The following is a 26,639-nucleotide window of genomic DNA, read 5'->3' on the forward strand; positions in this document are numbered from 1 at the left end:
CGATTCCCTGTGTAAAATGAATTAAATCTGATCTCCCATATAATTTGAAATAGTCAAAATACAAATTTGCACCTCACTAGGCTGCATCATGCATAAACTTATAGAGTCACTGCTGCAATATGCTTATCATTTCTGCGCCTCTCCAGGCAGCTTTGAGGTCATATCTGAACCGTGTAAGACTGGAGTTTGAGACCAGAGAGCCTGGGGACTATCATAGACTGACAGGAAGTCGTTGTTCATCTGACCAATCACATCAAGAGAAGTCCAGCAGGACGGAGTCCAGGGAGACGACTCACTAGCATCCACTCTGTTTGTAGCTGCCTTAGCTCTGTCAGTAAGTTAGTTCATCAGCCTCCCTACAGCCTGCTGCACTCTCAAAAGCAGTGCAGGTCTGTCCTTTTTTTACTGCGATACAGACGAGTAGAGCAGCAGGTGAACTAAGTAACATTTCGGGTAGAAGACACCGGTGGAGATGTGTAATAAGCTGCACTGGACACTAAGGACCTACCTGGCTGCCAGCCTATCAACTGACAGCTGTCACCGCACCTAGCTGCTTAGCTAGCTGGCTAGGTGAGCTAACGGCTAACAAGTGTTTTTTCGGGCTCATTGCCTGGCTAAATTAGCCAGCCGGTGCTGCTCTTTGGTCAGAGTGGAAAGCGGCGACTTCCGCATGGACGTTTCATCTTATTATTTTCTCAACATTATTTGACTCCGCCTGCTGTTCAAACCATGAGTTAGCCGAGGAGCGTCGGACCGCAGTGTTTGGAATATTTTGAGTTCCAGCTAGGTAGCTAGCATTTAGCTTGAAGCTAGCCGACTGCATTCATTCAATTATTGAAAAACTGCTAAGTGGTTAACACCAGCATCTCAACGAACAGGGACTGGTTATATCCAATCCAAATTGTTGTGACGACACGACAATATTTTGGACTTGAACGTGCGTTGGATAACCTCGGGGAGAAATGAAGAAATTTTTTGATTCTCGTCGGGAGTTGGTGAGCTCTGGGCCTGGCTCCGGAGTCGGTGGAGGAGGCGCTGGTTCCGGCGGCGGTGGCAGCTTCATCGGACGGGTCTTCACCATTGGACGGTATCAAGTGACCGTCGAGGAAATTGTCGCCGAAGGTGAACTATGTCTTTCTGTTGTGTGGATAACACACACGTCATGCATACACGTTTAACTAGATCCCCAATCTCACCTGTACCACATTGTTGTGAGGATGGACAGTCAAGTAACACCAGTCAAATGAGTGGGCCTGTTTTTCTTGTGCTATGGCCTAGCCAGAGAACCAACATGATGATACACTACCACCTTTATTATATGTTATTGATGAGGAAAACAGTGGTCATGCCTATAGGCACAAGGCTCTAACAGCACAGTATCAATTGTGACCACCCAAGGCTGCTGTTTTGAGCTTTTGAAATTTCATGTACTTGCCAGGCAGCTTTACTCCAATCAGACTTTTGTTTTGTGGCCTGAGCTTACTATCTCCTGTCTAAATGATCAGTAGAGTGGAAAAAAGATTTAGAAGCTGAAAATTCATATGATAGAAAGGGTGTATATACAGCTGTAAATTGTTCAGATTATCTTCGCTTTGCATTACTGCACTCTTTACCTGAGGGCAGGGAGGAACATTGTATATCTTGAGTTTCTATTGTGTTGTAAAGGACTGATGCCGTGCTGAGTCATCTGTCTTGATATTTACAGAGGGAGTGACTAATTACAAATGTAAATTTCAGAAGTTCTGATAAACAATTTCTTGTTGGTTAGAGGGAGGGAAAGATTATCAAGATGTGCAGTCACTTAACACATGACATCCAGACAAGGAGGGATTCTCGTAACATACCTGGGGCCCACACTTATCTATGCTTAACCAATCTTGCTTGCTGATTATCTCCAGGTGAATCCAAATAATTGAGGTAAAGGGTAAGAAGTGTTTTGTTGGAAACTGGTCTTAACTTTTAAGGTGGTCTTAACCAGAACATGGTTAAACAGGCTTTGTTTTAAGTCTTAAAGGTTTCCCATGGTCATTTGTCTTTGCAATGAGAGTCTGCCATACTCTGTTAGCTAAGAGCGCCTGTTACTAAATAATAAATGAAAGAAGACTGATTAATTCATCAGTACTATAGATGGGGCCCATCTGGTTGGGCACACCGCGCCTTTATGAATGGGTTTGACGTCTAACCACAGTCCTACCATGCGCTGAGGTCAGTCAGTCAGTGGAAACTATAAGTGGAATTTGTTCATTTCTATGAGGGTTAGTGAGTTTTCTTATCAGTTGTGTGAAAACTTTGGCCTTGATGCTGACAATAACTTGAGAGAGGTGCCATTCAGATCGGTAATTGTTAAGGCTCATAAACAGGCTTTTGCACAGACAGTTAAAGTTAATTTCCCTAAAATTACACATCTTTCACAAAATGCTTGTTGGAATGTTTCTCTGCAGATCATATTTTTCTTGCTTTGCAGTGGACCTACTGCTTGCAATGTGACTCCCCCCCAGTGTCACTAGACCTATTTATTCAGATGGTTTTGGTTGTAGTCAGGGCTTTTAGTTTCTTTTAGCTGGCTGCTCCATTTGGCAATGGTGTTTTTCCCCCTGTGTTGACTCCCTTTGTTGTCATTGTTGAGCTCTTTTGCCTTTAGCTGAAACCAAGACACTTTTCACAATGTACAGACAAAAGCAGTCAGAGGGACACACTGGCTTTTGTAGCTTAAGGGCCAATGGTTTATTTGAAATCATGTCATTATTGCAGTTTTTAGTTGAGGCATCTGGACTTTGGGCAGATGTCTGTGATTTGTTCTCAACTGGTCGTCCGAGGATTTTCCAAGACACAGCTTTCTGTCCTCACTATCAACAATATGTGTTTTCCTCTGTCTGTATAGAGTTACTGCTGGTAACATTATCCTGGTTTGGTATGTAAGGTGTTGCTTTGTAACAGAGAACATGTCCCCAGTTCCTGTTATGAGACTACACAACACAGAGCTGAGTCATTACCTCATTTGTAAACCAAAAATCACCAGTTTTCTATGCAAAAAGTGCACTGCAAAAAGTGTTGGTATGCTATGCTAATTTTGTCTGCAGCACGACACTGCTGCTTGTAATTCTTGCTGTCATTTTAGTGTCGTATAGCCATGCACCGAGCATGTTTGTAAACAGCATAGTAGTCGTGAGGACATGTGTAGTAGTCCTTAAGCCTAAGTGGTAGTTATGTAAGTTCCATTACACTAATGACAAACTGTGACCCAACACTATAACCCTGCTTTTCATAGCAGTGCCTAAAGGTGTATTTTTGTCTTGCTTGAGCGTGTATGCATAAGCTAGAGTGGTATAATCCTGACTGTCAGTTACGTCAGGAGGCAGCGGCTATTTGTAGCTGTACTTACAATTATTCGCTCACACTGTCGACTGAGATTGTAGACCACTGCTTAATGTTGCTTAAGAAGGCTGCTAATCCTTCTAATTTCTTACAGGCACCTCAGATTAGACTGAGCGAGACAACGGGGGTTCAACTGTCTGAATTCTGACACGCACAACACGCACGCACGCACGCACGCACACACACACACACACACACACACACACACACACACACACACACACACACACATTTAATGGCTGTGCTCATGCAGTGTGCTTCCCTCTCTTTGTTCTGATCAAGGTTAGGTTCTTAGTCACTTTGATCTTGTCCTCATTGAAACCCATTTCTCAAACACATTGCTTCTCTGTCTCTTAATAACCCTAATTACTCAGCAGAGCGCTCTGCCAGTTCCCTGTCTGTTGGTACAGCACTGTGTTGCACATTTTTGCACTTATTTGTGACATTTCCAATATTGAATTTGTAGCTGATGACATCAATGAAATTGTGATGTGTTATCATTCATGGTGACCCAGCTTGACCCTGTCCCATACAGAACAGAGCACTGAAACACACAGGGTTATTGTATTATTGAACCATTAAGGCAGGCCTGTTGAAAAATGATTCCGTTTTGCTGACTCCCATCATCTTTTTGTACTCCATTCATTTCTTTAATGACACGCCTCACAGTAATGTTGCCCATGGCAGTCCTAACCAAACGTTAGCCAGACCAATCACATGGAGCTGCCTTTGGCATAGTGATGCCAGCTGGATGAGTCAGCCCAGTGCATGGCATTAACACAAGCTGTGAACAGAAGAGCTGCAGTAACAGCCTTTACAGTCAAAGCTGCTACTTGCTGTCAGCATGAAATTAGGAGATAACCACAAGCAAGTTGAGGCCAGTTCATAGATAGGTGTCGGTGAAGACAGTAGACTATCCAACAGTCCACAGTTCAATGCAGTACATTTTAATACGTTTATAGAAATTGGAAAAACATAAGATGTAAGCGTCATGTAGAAATATTATCACATCATGGTTTGACTCAGATGATTTGAGTTGCTAAAGGTGGATATGTAAAGTTATCTTGTGGTTTTCCCCATGTGTCAGCATCACTGTGTCCGAAGGTGGGATGATGAATTCTCTCACTTCCTCTATCCTCTGTCAGTTGTCTGCTTATTGCATCCTTCCCCTCAGCACTACTGCTGACTCACACAGTGCTGTGCTCATCTTACCACTGTGCCAGCCCACCAACCATGCACTCCACACACAGTTTTCCCTTTAAGCACACCTTTCTTACCTCAGCACTATGGTAACATCAAATGACATAAATATGTTAGTTTGGTAAATGCCACTTTCTTTATTCCATCAATCAAACTCATTCTCTGGCAGGATTATGAGATATCTGATCCATCAGGGTCGGAGCACAGCTGAGGGACATTTGACTTGAAGATACTCAGAAATGATACATCTCATGTTGCTGTCAAACAAGGAGTGTTTCTTTATTCCACTGGAGAATTTCAGCAACTGACAGTGACTGTAGTGAAAAGTGAAAATAACCATTTTAATATCACCTCACTTATGTGTTAACAGTATGTCAGCATGTATGGCGTTGCTGCTCCTAATTCTCTGGATTACACTTTATTTAGTTGTACCCTTGACATGTGTATGTGCTCATATTTTCTCCTTCTCCATCTCTCTATTTATTTGCAGGAGGTTTTGCCATAGTCTTTTTGGTGCGGACTCATCAAGGTGTACGTTGTGCACTAAAAAGGATGTATGTCAACAATGAACACGATCTGCAAGTCTGCAAACTAGAGATACAGATTATGGTGAGTAAGACAGTCCAGTAACTGACTGCTGAGTGCAGCAAACTACAGTTTCATTTTGACACTACCAGTAAATGGTTGTGCTGTTGAGCGTTCATGTTAACATGCGGTGAAATTAACAGCATCAGGAAAATGTAGCCAGTGTAATATAAATTATGACACACAAAGTATTACAGAATTGATATTGAAGTATTTGCTCAGATTTTTTAACTTTGTAGTCTGAATATGACCCTGAACGTTAGGCTTCTATGTACATCAAGTCAAAACACTGAAAGTTATTTTAAAAATACTCTTTGATCCAGGAATAGTGGTAGTTAGTTACTGAAGGGAGCTTAAGGGCTTGATTGTAATTAATGTAATCTAAGCTCTCTTGCCTGTCCATTTCCTAACTGGAGTCCTTACTGGAAATGAAACTAACCAGTTCCTGCAGCCACACCCTGGGTGGCATGACTATTGCTGGATGTTATCATCATTACTTCCAGACCTTTGGCACAGAATCAGCGTCTCACTGCAGATAAAAATAGACTAGTAGTATAATAGTTCCAAATATGGCTGTTTTTTTTTTTGTAATTTACCAACCCAAATGTTTAAGGACCGTACAGTCTTTGAAGACTTTATCTCCATTGTTTGTCATTGTTGCTTTCTCTGTGTTTGTTTACACAGAAGGACCTAGTGGGCAACAAACACATAGTTGGCTTCCTGGACTCCAGCATAGCTGCAGTTGGAGCTGGTGATGTGTGGGAAGTCCTGATTTTAATGGACTTCTGTCGAGGTAAATAGGCCCACCCCCCCATGCCTTTCTGTCTCTGTTGAATTCAAAGCTCCATTACCCTCGGCTCCTCACAGCATCCTGTTCTGTTTCGAAGGCAAATATTCAACCGACAGCTATCACAGTCAATAGAAATTGTGTTTCAGTCAATACATTGCTAAGTGGTGTTATTTATAGGATGTTTAAGTATTAACATCACTGTGTGGCTGCTGAAGCTACCTCATAGAATAAAGATAAGATTCAAATGCATTTTCTACATGCACCAATGGCAATGCAATGTAAAAGTAACCAATAACAGTAACAAAACAATTCTTTCATTTTCCTCACCTTTTTTAAAATGTTTAAATAATCAAGTTTTGCTGCATTGTTAAAAGCAAAGCAGTTGTAGTGGAGAATGTATTAAACGTTGTTGTCCGCAGGCTGTTTGACAAAACTGTGAGAAATAATTTGGCCAACCTTTTTCAGATCTGCCATATGAATTGATGTTTTTAAAATATGATAAAACAATTATTTTAATTTAAGCTCTGTTTTTATTGGATATATAGATGTCAGCCCTTGTTATAACCATCTATTTAAAAAGGAAGTTACTGCATTTCTCAAAGATTCAAATGCAACAAAAAGAGAGAAAAGTAGCTGGCTTTTAAGTATGAATCCTTTCCTTAAAGATACACAGTACACTCTTAAAATGGTCTCAGCGGACATTTATAGACTCTCAGTTGACCTATTTGTTTTATGCAGGTGGGCAGGTGGTTAACTTAATGAACCAGCGGTTACAGACAGGCTTCACTGAAGCTGAGGTGTTGCAGATCTTTTGTGACACGTGCGAGGCAGTTGCTCATCTCCACCACTGCAAGACTCCAATCATCCATCGAGATCTTAAGGCAAGTTTAATTCAATTCCCAGTGTAGTACTTGCTTCTTAAGGCGGGCTAATTGATGGCCAAACTAATTATTTGGAAGTAATTTATTGTGACAATGTTGTTCACCTCATGTTCAATCAGTCCTGACAGGTCTTTTCTTGTCTCCCTCACGTAGGTGGAAAATATTCTTCTGCATGACCGGGGACACTATGTGCTCTGTGATTTTGGAAGTGCCACCAACCGCTTCCAAAACCCTCAGACAGAGGGGGTGCCAGCCGTAGAGGAGGAGATCAAGAAGTGAGTATTTGGGCTCTTTACATCTTTGATCCTTTCTCTCATTAAAATTCGGAAGCTCATTGGTCTGCTGTCAAACCAGGTACACTACTCTGTCGTACCGCGCTCCAGAGATGGTCAACCTCTACGGTGGAATGGTCATCACTACAAAGGCAGACATTTGGGTGAGAAGAACTAAGTCCATTACCTTTATGATAAACACATGTGCATTAATAAGATGTGACATACCAGACACAGATTGACATTTACACAAAGTATGTTGATTGCTTTGTCTGTACAGGCCATGGGTTGTCTACTCTATAAGCTGTGCTACTTCACGCTTCCTTTTGGGGAGAGCCAAGTGGCTATCTGTGACGGAAGTTTCACTATCCCAGACAACTCCCGCTACTCCCAAGACATGCACTGTCTCATTAGTGAGTAATCCTGTTCCCCAGAATACACACACTGTCCTACTTTTTGTGCAGCATGTGCATTCCATATATGTGCATTTGCTTTTTGAATGTGTATTTTCATATGTCTGACTCAAAATAAACACCCTTTGTTCTTTGATTTCTCAGGATACATGCTGGAACCTGACCCAGATAAGAGACCAGACGTCTACCAAATATCCTACTTTGCCTTTAAACTGGCTCGACGAGAGTGTCCAGTCCCAAATGTAAATGTAAGTCGTTATGGCAAGAGGAATGGCAGGACTTTGAGATGAAAATATGCTGTAGGGTTAGTGTTAAATATTGACAGTTAGGTCTTTTTATATAATAATAATAATTGGGGCCTTTTTATGTATGTCATGCACAGTGTTTCAGTTGTCATGTCGCTTTCGAGGAAAGTAATCTAGAACATAATGATATTGGAGAGCTATACTTTATAGGCTTTGCCAGTTGGCTGCCCTCCATTAATCATGACCTTTTCTGATGTGCAAAGTAGCTCAGCAATTGATCTTGTGATTGAGCCAAATCTCTATGATCTTACCCCTTAAGTATTATTGAAGTGGGCAATAATGGTGCGTTCATAGAAGCTGCAAATCGATAGTGGAGTGTGGCTGTGACACTCAGTGTTGTAAGAAATTTAAGCTCTTTGGTTTGATTATCCTTGATAAAATAAAAATTGCAAATCCTCTTACTGTTGTAGAATTCACCCATTCCTGCAAAACTTCCTGAGCCCATCAGAGCCAGTGAAGCTGTGGCCAAAAAGAGTCAAACCAAAGCCAGGTGAGTGAAAAGCAAAACACTTAAGTGTTATCATTGTAAGAAATTTCTGCATTACTAGCCAGTTTTCTTATTTCCTTCCATCAGGCTCACAGACCCTGTTCCTACCTTGGAAACCTCAATTGCACCTCGCCAACGACCCAAGGCTGGCCAGGCTCAGCCCCAGCCAATATCAGGCATCCTTCCCATCCAGCCAGCTCTCACTCCACGCAAGAGACCCAGTGTGGCTGCTGGAGCACCACAGGCCATAGGTACAAGTAGCTCTGTGATGTCTCTATGTGTCAGAGTATAGATCATTCCTAATAGAAATAAGGGCCTGTGTTTATGGAGATGATTATCCTATACTCAAAGTGACATCTTGTATTGAACTCAGCAAAGTGAACTGCTCGAGAATTAGACTCAAAAACCCATCAAGGGCCTGTGTTCCCAGGAGTCCAATAAGCCCATTCTTAAAAGGCTTTCAATTGTCCTTTTATGAGGCTTTTGACATTCACACTTTGGCAAGGCTATCCATCTGTGGCCCACTTGCAAACACAGAATAGATGGTGGCGTGATGTCACATTAATTACGGCAGCACACTCTTCATGTTTTTTTAATGTGCAGCTCTAACTCACTCATACGCTGTGTCTACAAGGAGGTAGTGTTTGTTGTTTAAAATGTATAATGTGTTGAAATAAAAAAGATAAATACATGCATTCATTCTAAGAGTACAGTACAGTAGAGTATTTTCTTGCATTTATCTTTAGATAAAAGTGGAGATCAGGCCTTTCATTACAGTGTGTGAAGAGTTTGTGTGCTGGACCGATTCTTCAGGTCACTAGAAATGTGGTTGCATTTTAAAGAGATACTTTTGATGTGATAAATGATCTATGTTGTCCTCATTCTACTTATTTCCCCCCCTTTTAGGTGTTGGTATTAATGTCCCACCTCCAGCTACAGCTGCTGTCCAGGCTGCTCAGCCGGCTCCTGCTGCACCACAGCCAGCTCAGACAGCCAACATGCAGCCACAGGCTACGCCGCAGCATCAGCAGCTCCTCATGAAGCAGCAGCAGCAAGCTTCAGGCTTCTTAAGCCCACAGAGTAACCAGCAGGTAGGCAGAACAAAAATAGAACTACTTTTTGGACACGTTGAGAGTGTTTTAATCTCACACAGGGATACTGACGGATGGTGTGTGACAATGCTGTGTACATGTGGTGACAAACTTTCAGGCAAACAACTCTAATTTTCAAATGAAAAAAACTGTATTTGAAGTTTTTGGGCAATTAATTCTAGAAAAAAACATTTTTAATAATGTGGGGCATAAATATTCCTTTATTAAGATAATATCCCTGCTTCCTTTAGCTTGACTGCATCTCTGAAAACAGTAGACTGGTTACAGATTAGACCAATAACTGATGTGATACAGGTAGCATACATGAGTTGTTTCTGTTCCTAGAAATGTTATCACAGTTGAAAAGCCCTGTATGTTGACCTGTGTAATGGACCAGCTGCAAAACACCGGGTACTTGGCAACACTAACATGATGTTACCATTGTATTTATTTGATAAGCTGTGGTTGACCACAATACAATGTCTGTTCAGCTACGCCTGCCATTCCAAATATCACTATTCCACAAACACAGATTGCTGTTTTGAACTAATAATGAGTCATAATCTTAAACATACAAACACATGCTGAGGGCCTGAATATTTGCTTGACCATAGCATCTGTTTATATCGAGGTTCAGACTGTAAAAATTCAGGGAATATGTTTTCTTATTCGTTTTGATTCAAGTATCTATAAATGCTCAGTGACATCGCTGATTTTTTTTTCTTGCCTGAACCAGCTTGTTTCTGGTTTAAAATGTTTTCTTCTTAGCAGTGTTGGTTGTCAGTATACTATCACATACATACAAAACTATTCATCACTGTTGTACTTTGTAGACAGAATCTGTGCTTTTAGCACAAAAGACTTTTTATTATACACTAGTTTTAAACCTAAATATTGTGAATGAATCTCTTCTCACCCTCCCTCTTTAATTTCTGTCTCTCTGTGTCAGTCTCCCTCCCTCTTTATTATGTTATGTCATAATGTTTCATTATGTATTTTCAAAAAGGTAGAAAATGAACCCTGAAAAATCTGCTTTAAAAGGCTGCTCTTGTCATAGAGCTGTAAATCATGACAGATGGTTCTTCCTCATGCTTAGCTGTGTGGTATTCCTATGTAGCATCACCTGGTACAGAGCCTTCAGCAGCAGCAACAAGCAGCGTCTCAGGCGTCCACCCTGCTGCACTCCAAAGCTAAGCCTGTTCCTCCAGTTATTACCCTGCAACTGCAACACCAGCAGCAGCTGCATGTAGCCCCTGTCCACGAAACAACAGCTCCTCATCTGACAGCCATCCCTGAGTCTGCAGTCGTTGGTCCTGCAGCTGACCCAGAGGTTGTGGTAACATCCTACTCCTGTTGCCACCTGCTGCTCTTTTTGGCCGGGGACTTGATTACCAGCTTCTTTCTAACCAATCACATTCACCAATCAAATATTTATTTTTCCTCTGCTGGGTCATGGGAGAGGCAGGAATGGTCTCACAGAATATGTTAAATGTGACAGCGTGAATGCCATGTAGCTAGAAATGCTTCCTTTAATGCCATCTTAGGACGACATCATTGCTGCAGATACTTTTCAAAGTCATGTGATAACCAAATCATTTAGTGCTTCTTTCAACTATCAAAATTATTTTTTAGATTCACAAGGTGCACCTGTTTCTGTCTAATCTCTGTACTAGGAATACTTTCTTCCCTTTTTCATAATAGTTTTTCCCTATTTTCTTGTGGTTGTAGTTTCAAGGACTTCTTCCTTTTCAGATCATCTTTTCCAGTGGATCTTTCTGGCTCTGTTACTCTTCATGCACTAAACAGAAATTCTCTCTGTTGATCAAGGACATTTTCATCTCATATTCCTCCCTCTGTTTCTTTTTCTTCTCCTTAATAGACGGCTAGCCGAGGGATTCAGAAGGTTGGCTCATTGACACCCCCCTCGTCGCCAAAGATGGCCGCTAAAAGTGGCCACAGACGCATATTGAGCGATGTCACTCACAGCGCCGTGTTCGGGGTCCCAGTCAGCAAGTCCACCCAGCTACTCCAGGCAGCCGCAGCTGAGGCGAGCCTCAACAAGTCCAAGTGAGCAGAATTAATTCCCCTCAGTGATCTGAGGATGAACCGTCCTTTCATGGCACAGAGTGAGCTGCGAGGGGCAATAGACAGTCCATTCATATGACAGAACCCCAAAGGAGGATAAACGACCCTTTTACATCCCAGAGAATCCAGCTTCAGAAGAATCACTCAATTCAGTCTTTAAATAACTCTGCTCACTCACTCTTATTTGCATACATCAGTAGGCCAGTGTCCACAGACTTCACACCCAGGATCAAATTTCACTGCGCTCTTACCTGTGTTTATGTTTACACCTCTGTGTACTGCAGATCAGCCAGCACCACTCCTTCTGGCTCCCCCTGCTCATCCCAGCAGAGCGTGTACCATCCAGGTGATAATGACACCCAGTCAGCTCTCACTGCACCCAGTACTCAGCCTAGCTGGAACCCCTTTGGGGATGATAACTTCTCCAAGCTCACAGCAGAGGAGCTACTTAACAAAGACTTTGCAAAGCTAGCTGAGAGTAAGTGCAACTTTTCCACTGCATATTGCATACACCTGCAGCACTGGTAAATAATTGTGTTATCCCAAAAATAATTGCTACTTTGCTTTTTCCTTGTGCACAGCTGCTGCACCGGGTGAGAAGGTCACAGGGTCCAGTGAAAACCACATTCCAGGGCTCAACACTTTCCCAGGTAAGTCTTCGCTGAATTCTTTTCAGCATGCTGTCTCATTGCTTTGCATATTTCATCTCCATGGAGGCTTTTCTTCAAGCAATTATTCTGGATTATGACCTCTGTATATGTTGCTGTCTTGGCGAATGTCTAGAGTTGTCATAAAAATTAGCTTATTTCTTGCCTATCCTCTAGTCCCACCCACTCTCTTCTTCTGTTGTTCGCGCTCTCATGCTTATTTATTTGTTCTTCTCCATCTTTAATCGTCTGTGCAATGTTAAGATGAAAGATCTGCAGACATCATGAGTGCAGGTTCAGTGTTGTTGACCGTCCCGGACCCCTTTAATAGCCTTTCCCTCTCGGACACCACAGGTAATTCTCCTGTCCACTACATGACACAGAACTAGCCGTGCCTTTGATACTCTCAGGCCTTAGACTCTTGAACAAATATATTCTTAGGGCTTATAAGTCACTTTTTTTATTTACTGAAGTAGTTTCCTGGATATCAAACTTCCCAGAGGTTAGTTTATGAGTGCTAGTTGTGTGGTTTGGATTTGTACACATGGTCCTATCTTGTTGACACAGCAGGCAGCCTCACAGTGGCTCCTTGTCAGCTTCCATGAATAGAGGCCGTAGCTACAGCTAGATCGCATCTCATTTACAGATCTGTGCTTTCGCTGTTGCCTGGTAACGCGAAGGACAAATTCTCCTTTGTTAATTGGATTGCCTTACTGCTGGAGGAGCCTGCTTAACCAGTGCCACTAAGAGCAAGAGAAAGTTAAGCGTGCTGTCTTGTTAAAATGATGACCCACCCAGCCTTTTATGTTCTCCTCGGTTTAGCCTTTAGCTTTTTTTGAAGTGCATACTTGTTAGTCTTTGTGCAGTGGCTGTTTAAGGCCAGAATTGAGAGGATAAAAATGTTGAGGCTATTACATAATGAGGGTGTGGTTAATCTTCTCTACCCAGCCTAAGCTGCGTGCACACAAGCAAATACAGTCTGACTTCTCCTGATGAAGCAGAGAGGCATATCTGAGCAGCATGTAGGACAGGAGTGTCCAAACTTTTTTAATGGAGGCCAGATATTACAAAAATACTCTCATACAAATGAGACAAATGCAACTGTTTTGTCTTTCAGTAAAAAAAAGAATTTAATTCTTCTCCGTCCCTGAAAGCTGCGGCCCTCACTGTTGACTTTACATGTCTTTGCTGTGGCCATGTTTGCTAACTAGCAGATAATTTCTGCTGCTAGGTAATCATTTGTTTGCTTGTTCACCATCTGTTTATGAAAATACATTAGTTCTGCCCACGTAGTTCCTACTCAAAGCATGTCTACAAACTGTACGATAGCACTGCCATTATGAGGTGAACAGAAAAAATGCAACGTTAACTTGCTTGATTAACCAAAATTGAGTGGCGGGCCACATATAGCCCTGGTATATTTTGAGAGGCAAGCCACGGGCCACATTTGGCACTCCCACCGGACTTTGGACATGCCTGATTTAGGATAAAGACTGCCTTTTTGGAATTAAGTTAAACATATAACATGCTGTGCAGCATTTCTAACTTTACACATGTTTTCTGTTGACTTTAACTGGATTTAGCTTTGTGACATTTTGGATTTGTAAAAGGTTTTTCATCAGTGTTGGCCTCTTTCCAATAGTGAAGGGGGCAAAAGGTCACATCTGCTGTGCCATTTTCTGAGCCAACACATTCCTTGCCCCCCCCCCCCCCCCCACCAACCCCCCACCCCATTTTGCCCCATAGCAGTTTCCTGTAAGTATGAGCTGCGGTGAAAAGTCAGTAGTTTGTCTATTAATGCATGGCCTGTATTTCAGCTTAACTCAATCAGTAATTGATTCTAATAATAGAGGTGCATAATTTTAAGAAAAAAAAATTCATAATGAAGGTTTTGGTAAAGCCAACTTCATGAAGATGTCCTCCGCTCCTTTGTCTGCACCAGTCCAAAAATGAGCTGAGAGGTTTGGTATGTGGATAGTGACAGAGCACTGGGGCGATCTATGACTGCAGTGAAGAAACTCACTGATTGCTGTGACTTGTAGCTTGTTCTGAATAATCAAATCTTAATGTTTAAATTTGTGAGAGCGTGAATAACTCAGTGTTTTTTCAGGTATCGTTTTGCACCATAATTCTACTGGTAAAGGCTAGTATTTCACTCAACTGACTGGTCTTGGTGTGTGCAGCTGTCGTGGACAGAACTAAATAAACTAACAATTTGATCATGGTATTATGGTTTCATGCAAGCAACCTGATTTGCAAGACATGGGAACTTGAAATTACCTTAAAATGTTCGCATCATGTTTTTTGCCTCCTGAACTTATTTTGTCCCGAACAATGTAAGCCATGTAGGCAAGTGGTTGTTTACGGTATTATAAATATTAGTTAACTTTAATTATATTCATGGACTTTGTCAGTATGTAATATTTTCCCACATTACTAGAGCTTCATATCTCTTTAGTTTTTCTGCTCCTTTTTATTTGCTCCTCTTGCTGTCCATTACTTCTCTCCGTCTTTTCTCTCTGGCTTGCTCACAGAGAAGCTGATTGAGGGACTGAAGTCCCCTGAAACTTCTCTGCTGCTCCCTGACCTCTTAACCCTGGCCAACCCCTTCAATAGTTCTGCAGAGAGCTCCACCCATGGTACTAGCTCTGTTTTGGTCCCCTGCCTTGCCCTAAAATTCCCAGTCTGCTCTGCATGCATCTTCTTGCCTTCCTTCTCCTGTTTCACTCACGTGGTCATGACATCAGAAAGACACACAGAGGAGTAACTCCTCCTCCTTCATCAGTTTTATCCTTAACTAATCTTTTTTTCTTTTATATTACTAATAATGTCTTTGTATTACTGTCTTTTCCACTTGCTGTCACTCACTGTAGTGAAGGCAGACGTGTGTGTCGATTCACTGATTCCTGGTTTGGAAGCCCCCCAGGCCCAGCGGCACTCAGGCCAGCCAGAGTTCATCACTACCAGCATGCCAGGTTAGCATCCTGGACCACAGAATAGGAAATCTTAACATAATTCTTTGCAGGATATTCACCAAGAGTAATTGTTTCCAGTTGTGGTCATAAACCCCTTGTCCCTTGTTGATATCATCTTGACCCCAGGGTTTTTTACTGAGGGACTTATACAACTGCTGTCACACTTTGGTTTGGACAGCACAAACCAGTTTATCATTAACAGTCACCATGGTGCCAGATCCTGACACAAATGACAACAGATCATGAATATGATAAATGAGTGATGACGTACAGTCATTACGTACCGTCATTGCATAGGCCACTGCAAGCTTCTTTGTCATCTCTGGATGGCTTTGAACACGCACATAGGGCTGTCACCAGAGCTCTCTATGAGCACTGTGATCTTAGTTGTTCAAAACTCTTTATTTCCATCATCCACTGTGCTCTCAGTTAGTACACCTCTGTTTGACCGGCTCTTTTTATGTTATCTCAATACAGCTTCTAATTCTGTACTTGTTTATTGGCACCTGACCGAAGAAAATTAGTGCCACCTACTGCTGATTTTGAGGAACCAACTTCCAATATTTGCATAATGGTAGTGGGTGGAAAATTTACATGTTTTTGCTAATATTTTTAAAAAGTTGGTCAAAATTTGTGAAGCATTAGGGTGTACTCCTGGCAAGTGTGTAGGTTTTGGATTCATAGCTACTACTACTGAGTGTTAAAGTGTAGCTCCTGCCCCTGACTTTGCAGCATATTTTCAAGGGGATTTCCAACAGGATTTCTTTGATGCTGATGATTACTTGCTTTCAGGCATAAAACTGTCCTACTAACCAAATGCATTTTCCTCTGCTCTTTAAGTTAACAATCTTATTTTTATTGTGACCCTTGTCCCTCTGGCTTTGCTTCGTCCTGTCTCAGACTCTCTCACTGGGGAGGACTCTCTGCTGGGTTGCGATCTGTTATCTCATACTTCTCCTCATGGGAACCAGTCTGTTTCTGCTCTCCCTTCCTCCTCCTCCTGCTCCTCTGCTCCTCCTGGCTCCGGCCCTGGATCCTGTCTGGAGGAGCTGCCGCCTGGTCAGACAGCTTCTGGTAAGACCTCTTTGCAGCACCCCTCAGCTAGCCTTATGTCTGCAGGGTGTTTTGGCCCGCGAAACCATCACAGACTACAGATCCTTACCAAAACAGAAGGGCCTGTTCAGACGTGATAAGGAAATGGAATTAGGCACGTTAAATGACGGCTTCACAGACCCTTGACTCATTTGTAGAAGAGCCAAAAGCCACCTGAAATGCATGGCTTTTAAATACTGTGACTGCCCTGGCTCCATCTATTTTTAATCTACTTGCATCCTCCTTTCTTTTTGCTCTTTTCTTTGGCTGAGTTAACTTCTTTTCCCCCCTCCATCATTCCTTCACTTCCTCTTCCTTCACCGCAGACTCTGCCTTCCTCATGTCGTGTGGGGAGAAGGGCAATGACGACGAGTTTGACCCTATTCCTGTGCTCATCTCCAAAAACTCAAATCAAGGTAAGGTTAACAGAAGCCCGAGATGAGCACACACACCTGCTGAAGCCCAGCCTATGAGCCATAGGCCAAAGATGAATGCCTTAGCCCCTAATTCAGTTAGCAAAGCTCATCCCTGTGACCGCTGATGTGAAGTCTTGTATGGGTGTGCTTATACATTAAAGCTTTTTATCCCATCAAGCTCTCACATTAGTCGCCTTCCTCTCTTTTCTTTCTAATGTTACACTGCCAGTGATTCTCCACCTTGCAGGTGTTTGGCTCTTTGTAGTTTACCTTGAAAGTCTCCTCATGATAGAATGGCATTCCCTTACTCTCCCCCTGTAATGATGCAGCTGTGTAAAGATTACCCCAGCTCACTCTGCCTGTTTCTCTTGTCTTTCTGCCCCGTTCATGCACCTCTCTGCTCTGCCATCACTTTCCCTCCATCTCCATCAACTCCTCGCTCCTAATTTCTCCATACAACCTCTGTTAATACTTATTCTTTTGCTTGTTTTTCACAATCTCCCTCGGCTCTCTTTCCATGTCCATCTCTTTCTCTGTCTCTCTCTCTCTCTCTCTCTCTTTCTGGCACGTTTCAGGTGGTCACTCGCGCAGCAACAGTGGCAGTTCAGAGTCCAGCATCCCCAACTTGGCCCGATCCCTTCTGCTGGTGGATCAGCTCATCGACCTCTAGAGGGGGTGGGAGAGGTCGAAGGGGCAGTGTGCAATCCTAACAAAGGGACGGGGGGAGGGTGGGGCATAGAGATGGGGAAGCCGAGGCACTTAATGTAGCACCTTGTTAAGTAAAACAGAGGAGCCAGCATAGATTGGTTCAGTGGAACCTTTCTTTTATTGTGCCTCCTTGGCCTCGACTCCATCTCTAGTTGCCTGATAAGCTGGCTTCATTTATCTCTGCTGGCTGCAACATCCCCACGCTGGTAAAAATCTTTTCATTAACGCCTGAGCATATCGTCTGCTTCTGTCCCCGGCTACGCCATGGCCTTCCTCATGCTTTCCTCATACTCGCATTAATATCCCTCACCGAGTGCACTGCCATGGTGATTGACTGTCATCGTATGCACACGTTAAACTGCTTGATTCACAGCTGTTCACTTTTGTTCAGGGTTGAAGCTTTATTTAAACCAGCCACCTTCAGGCATGCTCATTTGTGTCACGGGTCTGACTAAAGAGTGAGGAGTCAAAATGGTGCAGAGCACCAGGATAATGTGCTGCACTTTCCTGTGAAAGCATTGAACTTAACTATTGACCAATCAAAGATGCACCCAGAGTGAACCACTGAGAGTGTTTGCACTGATTGAACCAGTTTGTAAACCAGTGAAGACAAAAATGTCAGCTGGAGGCTGATTACAGATTTCTCAAACTGGTGTTGTTTACTGAATTATTTCAAACAGGTTGCACCATCTTAGGAGGTCAGATCTGTGCTACTATTCCAATACAGATCGGTAGTCATGTTTTTAAGAGCTATTTATCAAAGCTAACTATGTATGAAGAGCTGCAGCTTTAGAATAACTGTATATGGCCGCCTCCTTCTGGATGTTAAGCAGGGTATTAATTCTCTAATCTTGTAAATCTGTCTGTCATGATGATGTCCTGAAATCCTGAAACTGGTGAAATCAGTGTTAACACAGCTGATAAATTCAGTTCCATTGCCATGGCAGGATACTTTCACCTTCAGCATTATCTACAAAACTTCCTAAGACCATTAATGGTATGTGTGCATTTTATAATGACATCTTTTTATGTGTAGGGTCATGAGCTCATCATCCTATCTTTTGACCCGTAATCAAGATAAGCACAGCAGAAACTAAAGGGAATCAAATTATTTGACCTGTTGCCATGCCAAAGCTAAGAGGAAAGATTTTATGATGATGCTGTGTTTGCCTTGTTTCAGTCTGCTCTCAGGGTCAGTGAGGTAGATTTTAGCAGCATACCATTGTTACAGAGAGGAAGGTACAGTGTAGATTTTGAGCTTTACTTGTAAGTCTCCCATTGCCATCCTCTCTGTCTTACCTATCCAATCTGTTACTACCACATACGTTGAACACTGGGCTTATGTGTTCAGCCAGAGGAGAAATAAAGAAAACAAACTCCCTTATATGTACATAAAATCACTTTTAATTTTTGCTCTTGTTAGCACTGGTAAAAGTAGATGTGTGTGTGTGTGTGTGTGTGTGTGTGTGTGTGTGTGTGTGTGTAATATTTAAAGGCATTTCATCTATCATGGTATGAATAAATGTAACTATTATTGATAGCGCTTTAGAATGAATGTATGAACTGAGCACCATTATAAAATATGTAAAAATGAATAAGGAAATATATAGATAAAAAAAAAAAAGTATTTGTGTACAAAGCTGTATTTAGGAGTACAAAGATGTTGACCCTCTCCTCTGTCCAAAGTCCCTCTGTCTTTTCTCTTCATTCATGTCAAGCATTCAATTTTGGTTTTTGATGTCATCGTCACTGATACATGAAACAAAGTGCTTATGGCTTACCTGACTGGGTAGTATTTTTATCTCTCCACTGCAGTTCTTCACATGATACTGGTTCTTGTAAGTTACTGTATATTACTGAGAGAGATTTTATCTGACAGAAAAACAGAGCTAATGACGGAATTTACTTCCTGATATCTCTGTGGTGCCCCTCACCTCTGATAACTGTTGTCTTTCATTTGACTGAAGATGTTAAGACAGGCTTGAGTGACCTGAAAAACAGCTGTAAAAGTTGTATTATATGTGATCAGTCATTACAACTGACTTTTCCTTCCACCTTTAAATGAATATTTCACCCCCAAATGATCATTTGTATATCAATTACTCACCCTGTCTTATGTTGAAGTGGAGAAGAAAACTTTGTTTTTCTTGCATGCCTACACAGTGAGCGGAGAATCCAAAAACTGAGAAAATTCTTAATGAATTGAAGTCATAGGGGACCATGTTTGAAAACATCATTTCCAAACTCTCAGACAACTTGTGTTGTATAATCCAAGTCTCGTGTATCCAGTGGTATTCTCAGTACTTCCCAAACACAAGGTTTTTTGCTTAAACCATCATATTTAAAACTCTTCCACATAAACAGCAATGTTTTAAATGTTTTGAATATTACAATTTTAGTGAAAATGCACGTGTTTGGGAAGTTCTGCTCATACAGCCAGATAAATGAGACTTGGATTATACTGCACTGTTTGTAAACGGGGTTTTGCTTTAGTTTTGCTGTTGTGTAAATGAACAAGATTGTTTACCATTTTTTGGATTCTTCGGTCACAATGGAGACGTGAGAAAAACCATGTTTTCTTCTGAATTCAGCATGACACAGGGTGACTAGTTGATAAGCAAATATTCATCTAGGGGGCGAAATATTTCTTTAATGTAAAACAAAGTATTACCTTTCGTTTTTTCTCTAGCCAAGGAAGGCTCATTGGGCATAAGTCTCTTTGAAGGGCCCATATCACCTTAGATATGTACATACAAACTGGAAACAGTACATTCCCTTTGACATGCCATCACTGGTTTATTTGCTTGAAGTTAGGGATATAAGTAGTTTTCTCCTCCCCCCCACATTGTAAAGGTTAGTCATAGACATTGACAACACTGTAAGAATTGGCATGGGTAACAAAAACTGTGCTTTCTTTTCTTTTTTTTTCCAGTTAAAAAGTCATTTGCATTTTTGTGGCTAATCTATGCAATCCTACAATAACGCTTCATGTTCTTATCAGACACTACAGCGCTGTATCCTGTAGAGTTCTCGCCTTGACCGTAGAGTTTTACTTGTGTTGCTATGTAAAACCAATGTACTTGTTGTGCTGGATGGGTTGATACAGTGGCTGGTACAGACGTTACTTTGATTATATCAAAATGTTTGACTTGATTTGGCAGATGTCAAAGCAGGACCACTATGGAGTGTGTACTTTTATTTTTATGAATTAAGGTTCAGAAAGAGAGACACTGAATAAAACTCATAAATGAGAATGTAAATGAAGTCTCTGTGGGTCACATTATTTGACTTTCACTTGCAAGAGTGAAGGAACCAGCTTGCTTTATTGACAGTGTTAAGATTGAGTCTTCCATTTTTGTTGTTTTTATTCGCAGACATTGTAGATCCCCTCGGGCCTTTTCTGCTCAGATATCAGTATTAAACCAGTATTTAGTGTGGAGCTTAGCACTATGGGAATATGTTTGCATCTCTTAGTACAAGCATCATCAGACACTTGTTTGTCTAACAACTTGCACCGGTGTTCTTTTGAGCTTTTCTCTGAAATTTAAAGGACTCTTCCAGTGTTTCCTAGGTTTTCTTTTTCTTATTCCTCTTTCTTGTCACCCACTCGTATCTTAGCTGTTCTATGCTTCCTTGGTAGACATGTATTTTAAAATCGCATTACTGCACCAGTGTTTCTTTTTTGATAGACTGTAGGCGACCACAGATGGATTGTATAGCCCATGAGCTATGTTATGAGGAATTGATGGCTGTTATGTCACGTGATTACATGAGCAGTCTCACTGTTTGTCATTTTGGTAGTCAGTCTGACCGGTGTTAGAATCTCTAGGTAATTTTACTCTGGTTCAAATCTTGTAGATAGGTGTATAATATACAGAACAAAAATGTAAACACATCTCTTTTGTTTTTGCTCCTGTTTTTCACAGGTTAGAGTTAAAGATAAATCTCTGAGATTTTGGTCGCAAATTTGTTATATTTCCCTCTTAAAGCGCTTCTCCTTTTCCAAGATAATCTAGCCACCTGACAGGTGTGGCATATCAAGATGCTGATTAAACAGCATCATTACTACACAGGTGTGCCTTGGGGTGGTCACAATAAAGGCCACTCTAAAATGTACAGTTTGATCACACACACGCACAATGGCACAGATGTCACAAGTTTTGTGGAAGCGTGCCAGGCTGGTTGGATGTACTGCCAAATTCAGGGAAACAAGACTGGAGACGGCTGATGGTAGTGAAATGAACATTCAGTTTACAGGCAACAGCTGCATTCCTGCAGTCAGCATGCCAATGGCACGCTCCCTCGAAACTTGAGACATCTGTGGCATTGTATGTGTGTGTGTGTGATCAAACTGCACATTTTAGAGTGGCCATTATTGTGACCATACCAAGGCACACCTGTGTAGTAATGATGCTGTTCAATCAGCATCTTGATATGCTAGACCTGTCAGGCGGCTAGATTATCCTGGAAAAGGGGAAGTGCTCACTAACACAGATTTTAACGTTTGTGTCAAATTTAAAAGAAAAACATCAACTGAGTGCACAAAAAAGTCTGAGATCTTTAACTTAAACCTGTGAAAAATGGGAGCTAAAACAAAAGTGTTGGGTTTACATTTTTGTTCAGTGTATATGAAACAGGCTGTGGATAATTTGAAACAGATAAGTGATAAAGGAAATTACCCAAGACGTAAAACAAACCAAAAGCTGGTGTCTCCCCTTAATGGCTCCAACTAACATCTTCCCAAGAGCTGCCAGTTAACAGCTGCTGTCAACACTGCTGAGGTAAGACTGATCTGTCTCTGCTCATCTGTGCAAACCTGTCTGTCCCTAATTACCTCCCACTTTTGCTGTGAAGGCTCTTTGTCCTTGTTTCCACAGACCGGTTGACTCCGTCTAAGCTTTCCTTTACCTCAACACAATCAATTCTAACTAAAAGCAACATCGCTGTCTCCCCCCTAACACAAGGCGCTGTTTTTTCTGCAGCTGTGCAGAAACTAATTTGTGGAAACAAGGTTATTTGATGTTGTAATGATAGAGCTGGCCAGTCCTGTCTGTTGTATGTGACCTATTCAGAGTAGAATGTGTCTGTATCCTTGTAGTCGTGTGCCGGTTTCTCACTGTTGGGTCGTTCTCATTGATTCTTCAGTGGTTACAGATGTTACAGCTGAGCCATTGGTCATATAGTAAGTCATGTGTGTGACTGAGGTTTGATGGTCTGGTAGATAAGTGAGCACCTGGACGTTAGATGGTAAAGTTTCTTGTAACTATTTATACTGTAAAGTTTTTGTTCCCCTCTGATATGTTTTGCTTTATCTCTGCTCTCTAATACAGATGTGCAAGGGGAGAGTAATGGCTACTCTGTGCTCGGTGAGGGACAAGAGACTGAACCTCAAGAAGGAGATTCTCAAGCACATGAGGGATGCATGCACTCCAGCGATGAAGATGATGATGATGAGGAGGAGGAGGAATCCCATAAAGAGGAGCAGGAGAATGTGGTAGCCATTAAGAGTCATGCAGCAGCCCATGACAGCAGCGGCGCCAGACCTCTGCTGCTGGACTCTGAGGATGAAGAAGAACAAGGACCTCAGTTAGCCCTCCACTCATCACCACACTCCAGCGCCGTACCAACACAACCATCTACTACCTTCCACCAACCTACTCCGAGCACCTTTGCTCAGAATCATTCCCAGCATGTACACGAACCAGCAAAAGGTGCAGATGTCGCTGCAGATGTCTTCTCAAAAGCCCCCTTTCGGATTGCGCAAGAAGAGCCGGCCGATGTGTTTGCTAACGCTCCGTTTCCACGTGGCCCCCTCGCAGCTCCACAGCAGTTTGATGTATTCTCTCAGGCTCCCTTCGGAAAAAGAAAGGAGGCTATGGGAGGTCAGCTCTCGTATCCTCATGCAGCTGGAGTTCATGCTGTTACCCCTGATCAAGGTGTGTTGGGACAAGTTGCCCAGCAACCATTCCGCCCACAAGCTCTGGCCAAATATTCCCGACACTTTGAGGGACCTGTGCCCCAGCAGCCAGTAGCAGCTCATCGAGTAGTGTCTAACGTGAGCAGGCAAGCCGCTGTGGCATCAGTCCCCGTTGGACCTCTTCACTCATGGACCTCAGAAGTGGGTGCTGTAGACCCTTTCGTCTCTGCACCATTTCACCTCAAGGCCCCACAAGAAAAGCCCTGAACGCACCCTCAGCAGTCAGGGCAGTGGGTATCAGCGCTCATCACTGAATTATGCAAACTCTAACAGGCATACTGCATGCTGTCACCAGCGCCGCAGCTGGACTGCAGGCCTGCATGGATCTCATTCTTAACTGGCTCCAATTAGTGATAGTGCAACGTCATCTTTACACTTGAATGCTCAGTTAGATTTAAAAAAACTGACATCATTTCCTGACTCCTAGTAGCTTTTTATTTTTTCTGTCACATCCTTTTACTTTTCGAATTGTCTTCAATCCTTTTGGTACGTACATCTATACAGAGACAATATGGTGGTCAAGCATTTGATTGTTTTCTTGCCTACCTCAGTTACTTTTTGTGTCAGCACGGAAACACCACACAGTGAGGGAGTACAATGATTGTGTGCAGCTTTAGCTGTTTCATTTCCTGTATATTTGAGCTTTACTGTGAAATTATGATCTGGTGACTGCGGAAGCCGAGGACGGCTATGCTTGCACTTATTTTTTAATGCCAATTTATCAAGATTGTAAGTTAATTACGGGTTTAATTATGTTGATTCTTAAAAAAACAAATGGAAGATTCCTGGAGATAACAAGATGATTTGTCACAAGAAAACTAGTTTTATTTTCTCAAGTTCATGGGATAATTACTGAGAACTTGAAAATGAGGGTCTGGGTTATTTGATCCCAACTAATTTCAGGCTTCATGAACAGCTGTCATGGTTTAAATCAGTTGCTACAGTTGTCAAGATGCTATCTGTACATGTCAGCATGGCACTCCTGATCTTTGATAAACATTTTAAGTAATAAGAGCACACAACCGTTTGTTTTCTTGTGGTAACAGGTTGATCTTCTCGTTATCTCAAGATAGCAAAGCTCATTTTCTCAAAATAACAAAATAATGAACTTGTGATCTTGAGATAACCACATTAAAACATTTCAAGCATGGCCGTTCTTGGATTTCGTCTGTAATGCCTCATTCCTTCCTTATGTTAGTTCTCAAAATTGTACGATGTAGCTTGAATCACAAGATCATAACTTCACAGAAGCTCAGAGGAGGAAAAGACACTGTAAAGATATTTCAGAGGCATTTATCTGTTGTTACATCAAATGAGCAATTTGTTAACCTTACAATTATGCCCTCAGAGTCAGTACTTTTGGGCGCTTTGGGTTTTATGCTTGACAGTTTGTTCTGACGCAGATGCTGGATAATGATGCATAGACATTTCAAGGACAACGTGTTGATGTGAAATGTAACGTTTTGTTGTTTCATTCCAAAATGTTTTGCATTTTGTCATGTATTATCCGTGTGGTCACTGTCCTGTCTGATGAAAATGGAATATCAGTGTTTATTCCATGAAACGTACGAGCCGTGTTTAAATAGAAAATACATTATAGTGGTTCCTATGTTAGATAAATGTAGAAGACTTTTCTTTGTATCTAATTACGCTACAAGATGATCTCTCAGAAGCCTTATGCTCTTACAGTACATCCCTCCGACCACATCAAACAGCATCAATCACTTTTGCCTTCTGTGCCCTCCTTAAGAAATCTGCTGCATTGATCATTTTATTGCACTGGCATTCAGCACCAAATATGTGTGTACAATCGTGTACAACTTCCTTTTGCTGTCTGCAGTATGCTAATGCACCATCCAACTCTATAATGCATCTCTATGGTAGGTCTCTATAAACTCCAACTGTGTACTAACTGTGACTCACACGTACAAACAACTGACATGAAAACCTAAACTGCAACTTAAATAAAAGCTTTCCTGCAGTCACAAATATCTACAGCACTTATGCTTCGCAGTTCCAGTCAGGGATTGTAATAGTAGTATCTTGTAAGTGACATCTTGAATGGTGACTGATTGATGACATTCCTTTTGAGTTTATTTCCATCGCCATTTGGGAATATTTTATTATCCTTGTGCTCTGTAAAATCTTGGAACACTTTTTGGTTCCCATCGTGGCACTTTTTAGAAAGGGGATCCAACCTGTCTCAGCCCAAAGTTTAATTCATGTATTCCTCTGTTGCAATGTAAAATCCTCTGTTTTCTTTTCTATTTGAAGTGTACAATCTTTTTTTATATATATATGTAAATGCTCACTTTCCTCACCCATCTTGTATACATGAAGGTTGCACATCGTCACTGACACAGAGTCAGGGTTCCCTAAGAATGCGTTATGATTGTAACACAGCTGTATAATGTATTTCAACAAGTGTTGTATAGGAAATCTTTGGAGGATTCGACAACTGGTGATCCTGTTGGACAAAAAAAAGCACTCGAAATACTTATTATGCTGCACAGCCTGCCTTTGAAAACTATGTTGTATGTCATAAAAACTATTAAATGAATGTAAATCACATTTTTGCACAGTTTTTGCAGTTTTTTTTATCATCACTATACCTACACTGAAGCACTGTATGAGACACTTTTGATTTCGGAATTTCTATTTTACACCAACTTAGGCCTCTGTTCCACTACACATCGCTGTAAAAAACTGTTTTACTCCACATATTTATCTAAAAGAAGGGCTGAGGGTACGCAAAAAAGGTGATATTGCAGTTATTTTGACAGATACTGATTGCGATATGAGTCATGATTTTAATGGGACGTAATTCTTGCATTTTATTTTTACTGAAGAAAAGATGAAGATGTGGTTTTTGCCAGGGTCTGTACCAAATGTTTTGAATATGATTTATTGGCTGGGGCGTCTCTGTAGCACCATGATGCTTCATATACAATGGTATATTGTGACACATTTGACCTTTATCAAGAAACTGCAGCTCCTGCGATTTGGATATTTCATTTGGCCATATTGCTATTTTGATAAATTGTGCAGCCCTGTCTAAAAAGTATTTACCATGCTTTGCAGATTTCAATTTTACATACAAAACCGCTTCACCCAGACCAACTACACAGACTAAATACTGCTAATATGTTAGTGCCATCAACAATAATGATCCAGTCTGACAATATAACATAAACTGACCCAATTTGCTGCATCAACAACTTGAACTTTTCATACAGAGGGTAGTACATTTTGATCAACACTATGCTTTTACTTTGAAATATAGCTAGGTTTACTGTTACATAAACCACACTGAAAAGGTTTATTTTCAGTGGTTGATGCT

At 41.6% G+C, this 26,639-nt stretch overlaps 1 protein-coding gene across 10 annotated transcripts; it reads left to right on the forward strand.

Annotated features, from left to right (window-relative positions):
• The first annotated feature begins 290 nt into the window (after window positions 1-290).
• LOC126394179 (AP2-associated protein kinase 1-like) lies at window positions 291-25,868 on the forward strand. 10 transcript variants are annotated; one of them, XM_050050863.1, is made up of 21 exons: window positions 291-1,122; window positions 5,066-5,184; window positions 5,845-5,953; window positions 6,689-6,831; window positions 6,985-7,106; window positions 7,186-7,267; window positions 7,384-7,516; window positions 7,661-7,764; window positions 8,232-8,311; window positions 8,396-8,559; window positions 9,215-9,399; window positions 10,517-10,729; window positions 11,279-11,466; window positions 11,769-11,962; window positions 12,066-12,134; window positions 14,666-14,770; window positions 15,005-15,106; window positions 16,007-16,180; window positions 16,525-16,614; window positions 17,190-17,289; window positions 22,653-22,679. In XM_050050863.1, the coding sequence occupies exons 1-20, from the start codon at window positions 963-965 to the stop codon at window positions 17,282-17,284; spliced, it is 2,631 nt and encodes an 876-aa protein (XP_049906820.1). In that variant the 5' UTR covers window positions 291-962; the 3' UTR covers window positions 17,285-17,289; window positions 22,653-22,679. The 10 variants fall into 10 exon arrangements, with proteins under 10 accessions (XP_049906820.1, XP_049906810.1, XP_049906811.1 ...); XM_050050853.1 differs by lacking the exon at window positions 17,190-17,289 and having other exon boundaries at window positions 22,653-25,868; XM_050050854.1 differs by lacking the exons at window positions 16,525-16,614; window positions 17,190-17,289 and having other exon boundaries at window positions 22,653-25,868.
• The last annotated feature ends 771 nt before the right edge of the window (window positions 25,869-26,639 follow it).

This window comes from Epinephelus moara, chromosome 8, assembly GCF_006386435.1.
Source record: "Epinephelus moara isolate mb chromosome 8, YSFRI_EMoa_1.0, whole genome shotgun sequence".
NCBI lineage: Eukaryota > Metazoa > Chordata > Actinopteri > Perciformes > Serranidae > Epinephelus > Epinephelus moara.